The 4,477-nt window shown below is 39.1% G+C and overlaps 1 protein-coding gene across 1 annotated transcript; it reads right to left on the reverse strand.

The window, feature by feature from the left end:
* Nucleotides 1-1,570: 1,570 nt before the first annotated feature.
* LOC108376386 (uncharacterized) lies at nt 1,571-2,203 on the reverse strand. The gene has a single exon (XM_017632589.1). It carries the CDS (start codon nt 2,201-2,203, stop codon nt 1,571-1,573), a length of 633 nt encoding a protein of 210 aa, XP_017488078.1.
* Between the last annotated feature and the right edge of the window lie 2,274 nt (nt 2,204-4,477).

Raw genomic sequence — 4,477 nt, forward strand, 5'->3', positions numbered from 1 at the left:
AACACTGCGACAGCTCAAATTGGTATTGAGTAAACCCAAATGCAAGATAGAGTTTTTGAATTTCATTGAGTTTTTTTAATAAATACTGAAATTAGAGGTGTATGAATGGCGAAAGAAAAACTTCATCCGATTTTTTTTAAATCGAAACTACATTTTAACATATGTACATATGTCCATGCATACATAAATATATGTATTTAATATGAACCCATGGTTTCAATTCTACGCATATCGTCAGGGTTTTCCCCACAACTTGGTTTTGCTGCAGTGAAGCGACAGAACAAGTGACGAGAAAAAATATATGCGGACACTTATATGCATATGTATCTATGCACATACGTATCTATGCACATAGTATGTATCTATGCACATAGTATGTATCTATGCACATACGTATCTATGCACATACGTATCTATGCACATACATACATATGTACTTAGGTATATATATCAGCATTTTAGTTGAAAGTACGATTTGCTCGTCGCTCTCTTCATCGTTCCACTACAATCCTGTCCTTAATTTTATTCAGATACCACAAATGCACGATCCAGAAAATTCTTCTATCATTCTTGCCACAAATGTATGTTTTCTTCGAAAATACTCAAGTACTACCAGTAGAGTACTCTACTGTCAAATACCTTTTACTCGCAGTAGTTGCGGAAGGCAAAGTAAATACTCTACGCGTCTTGCTATTGATCGGTAGTTTACGTACGCTTGCAGAAACTGGTTTATGGTTACTCACAATTGACCCGAACGATGAAAGTAGGGGATGGAAAGTATTTGCGCGGCGATCGGATGTCTTGTTGGGCCGTTTAAATGGAATTGCGCAGGAGTCTAATACATACCTACGCACCATTGATTTAGTCAGAATAGGTATTCAGTTGTTTAAATTGGCTAACTGTTTTTTTTGGCCCTTAATATAATCGGTTCAAGTATGAAAAAACAAGATAAAGTTGTGTCAAAATATGTTGCCAAAATTGTTTGTCAAAATATGACATAGTGAAAACCAGCCTTAAGACTTGTGTGCTCATCTGTCTTACGAAAGACTTCTTACGACCTTAGCCAGAATTGCCCTTTTAAGCGAAGAGCTCTTGAAATCCCGGTAGTCCACAAATGCTCAGATGAGCATAAAATATAATCGCTAAACCTAAATGGCAACTCTGCTCACTAGGCTCATTGCCGCCATATCTGAATAGCTTCATTGATTTACCACCTTTTTCGGTTACCGGGAACGGATTCCGTCAACATCTACGATGTTGGAGAAGTTCCCTCCAAAGATATGACTGGTTTTCACATAAAGTTTAATAAAAATAACCGCTGAAACCGAGTCCCAGATATAATTTATGTTTGTTCAGTTAAACACTTTCCGCATCAAATATATTGCATTTGTTGCAAATTTCCGGTGGAGCGAAAAATCCAGCACGATAGTTTATTCAAACGATGCTATGAGTGGGTAAAATATGGACTCTATTAAACCAAAATTTCTTTTGTTGTAAAACATTCAAATCTCTATATAGCCCAATAAAAGCAAATTAACCCTAAAATAAAGAAAGCTTCACAAAAATTAAATTACGGATTCACCAATGACTTGATTAGCTCATCATCTGCCGAAATGTCCATATGATAGAAACGTGAGCGGCGCATCAAACGCTCTTCATCATCCATCAGGCCGTATACCTCATCGATCGGCAGCGATACCTCGATCTCATTCGGCGTCAACAGTCTACGCGCATCTTTACGGAAATGATCAATCGTCTTACGCATATCCTCATGCGCCAGTATGAAGCTTTTCAGCGATGCAATTTCATTCTCATTGGCGCAACGCAGATATTTTGATTCGATTTTGTCGATATCAGCTATCAGACGAATGAATAAGAAGTCGGCATAGCGTTTCTTCACCTCCAGTTGGGAGAGTTCGTCGAACCATGTAAACGAGCGCGAATTCATAACGACGATGAAGGCTAGAAAGGTGACTTTGATAAGCACGACAATCATAATGAGTATGAGCGCAAAATGTTCCAGTTCATTGTAGCAGTAGTCGAGTAGCTCCTTCCAGTAGATCAGATCACGGCTATTGTGCTTGAGTTCGTAGTGTAAAAAGCCGGTGAAGACAGCCATAAAGACGGATACGAACCAAATGTATGGATAACGGTCTTGGAATAATTGATGCAGTTTTTGGCATAATTTTCGAACGCTGAGCATGATTAGTTACTTTGGAAGGATAAATTTTATCTAAATAATTTTTTTGTTCAGTAAAATATATTTTGGAAATTTTTTATAAAATTTTGACAAAATCTTTTACGAATTTTATTTTGACTTCAATAATTTTGATTCTACTATTTTATGTTTCTTTGGATACAGGAAAATTTTATGAAATGAAATGCAATTAAAAGGTGTTCCAATGGGAAAGCACTTAAAACTTTAATTGTACGAGGTTTCTAAGGTGTGAGTGGGTATGGCGAGTATGTAATTAAGTAAGGCGGACTAAAGTTGTTAGTTGAAAAGATGGTGATTATGATCTGAAAGCTAGATGATAACCGATTGACTCCTAGGTTAGGTTGGTTAGGCTTGGTGGATCATTAGGATCTAACATACACCAATTGCAGTTTTCCAGCATGGCGTTGCGGTCTTTAGACCTTAATCACGATTCGCTCTATAACGTATTTCAAAAAAATCTCTAGTTCTCTGTGCCGCAATATGCCTTAGTAAAGAGAAAAACGCAGTTGAGCCGCCATCACTCAAAACTATGTCACTGAATGCTTGCCCTGCAGAGGCACTCATTTGCAACTCGGAAAGAAAAAAAGAGACAACCAACGCGGTTTTGACAATTCCTAACACCTCGAACTGAAAAATCGGAAACATGACTTGTCAAAAGCCTTACCGAAGTTTGCTAATGATCCCATATTGCATACGTAGTTCCAAAACGAGAAATCTCGAGGCATCCATTATAGATTGAGCTCTGCAAAATATAGGGAACCCAATTACCCAATCTAAGGGTTGAATATCTAGGACAGAGGCAACCTAATCGGTTTGTAAATCCCCCTAAAGAGGCTTCAAAAAACACCCTAAGTTTTGAGTAGATCGGACCTCTCAGCATTCATGCAGAATATATTCCGGTGGCTCTCGTCTTCAAAGCAGATATGACACTCCGTCTCCGTCCGCCAGTTTGGTGAATGTAAGAGCGTAAATAATATTGACCACTCAAATAGCCTGTACTGTTGTACGCAAGTGATTTTGTAATCACAGCCGGAAACACCTTAATGGCTACTAAATTGTCTATGAAAATAAGAAAAATTTGTGAGCACTTAGTTCGGCGATCGATTCAGGTGCGCTCGCAATTCGAAAATTTTCGCTAACGCGATATTAAAGTTAAGGTCACAAGGCCTGCGGCCAGACTTAGAGGTACTGGACGCTTAGCTGGCTCACGATTGGCACACTCTAATATTCTTGAATCCTCCGACTTCGTCGCTGATAATATGGATCATTGCTCGGCTGGACTGACGCTAATCAGCTATTTCTCTATTAATATCGCTTAGAGGGAAGAGTGGTTCAGATATAGCTGTTAAGAGGCAAAAATAAAATTTTACCCGAATGGATCGAAATCTGACGAAGGGTTGAAGCAGAAGTCCTTTGTAGAGAACCCTACAGGCTCAAGTTTGAGCCTCCAGGCTATTGTAATGTTTTTCAGGCTGAGACGGCTGCCATTAAGGATGCAATTGATTAGCTGCTCAACTGTGTGACTTCGGGAAATAAACATCCTTTTGTGAAACCAAGAGGTAATCAGGGCCTTGGGCTCACTTGCGGCGCGCGAATAAGTGAAGGCTGGATCTCCCTTTAAGTAGGATGCACCAGAGCAGAGAAGTTTGACTACATTTGGACCACTTTTGGACAAATAAACCAAATGCAAAGCGAGCGAGCGCTGGTCCAAATGAACGACTTGCGCAATCGCTGGATTTGGCTAGCGGAGGGTGGAACAGAGACGGTCAGTAGGACTTTTAAAGCTTACAAAGCTGCAACTCTCAACTCCTGTGGTTGCTTTGCGACGACTGAATATCACACCGGTTATCTTCTATCGCAGGTGAGACAACTCTGCCTAGAAAATTCATCAGTCTTCCACTAAACTGAAAGGTTTGTGAGTCTTGGAAACCCAATTAACCTAATTTGGAAGTATTGCACCAAATCTCATGCAACATTCTTATTTGACTTGATTATGGTTTCATGCAACCAGTAGATTACTGCTGTCAAAGCAACTCTTACCTTTTTAACTCGTAATGTAAAGTTCAATCTTGTGGCTTTCAATAGAGAAGATTAATTATTCCATTACCCTTCAGATAACAATGGTTTTGTTGTTAGTGTTCTTGCCAAACTCCTAAAGAATAACTAACCAAAATTTACAAGCATCAAATAAGTTGAAATTTGGACTCTCGAATAAAATTTTTGCTGTCCCCTACGCTATCCCTACTTCGTAACCAGCAG

This window comes from Rhagoletis zephyria, unplaced genomic scaffold (genome assembly GCF_001687245.7).
Source record: "Rhagoletis zephyria isolate East Lansing unplaced genomic scaffold, Rhagoletis_zephyria_1.1 Rzeph_scaffold_10344, whole genome shotgun sequence".
Lineage (NCBI taxonomy): Eukaryota > Metazoa > Arthropoda > Insecta > Diptera > Tephritidae > Rhagoletis > Rhagoletis zephyria.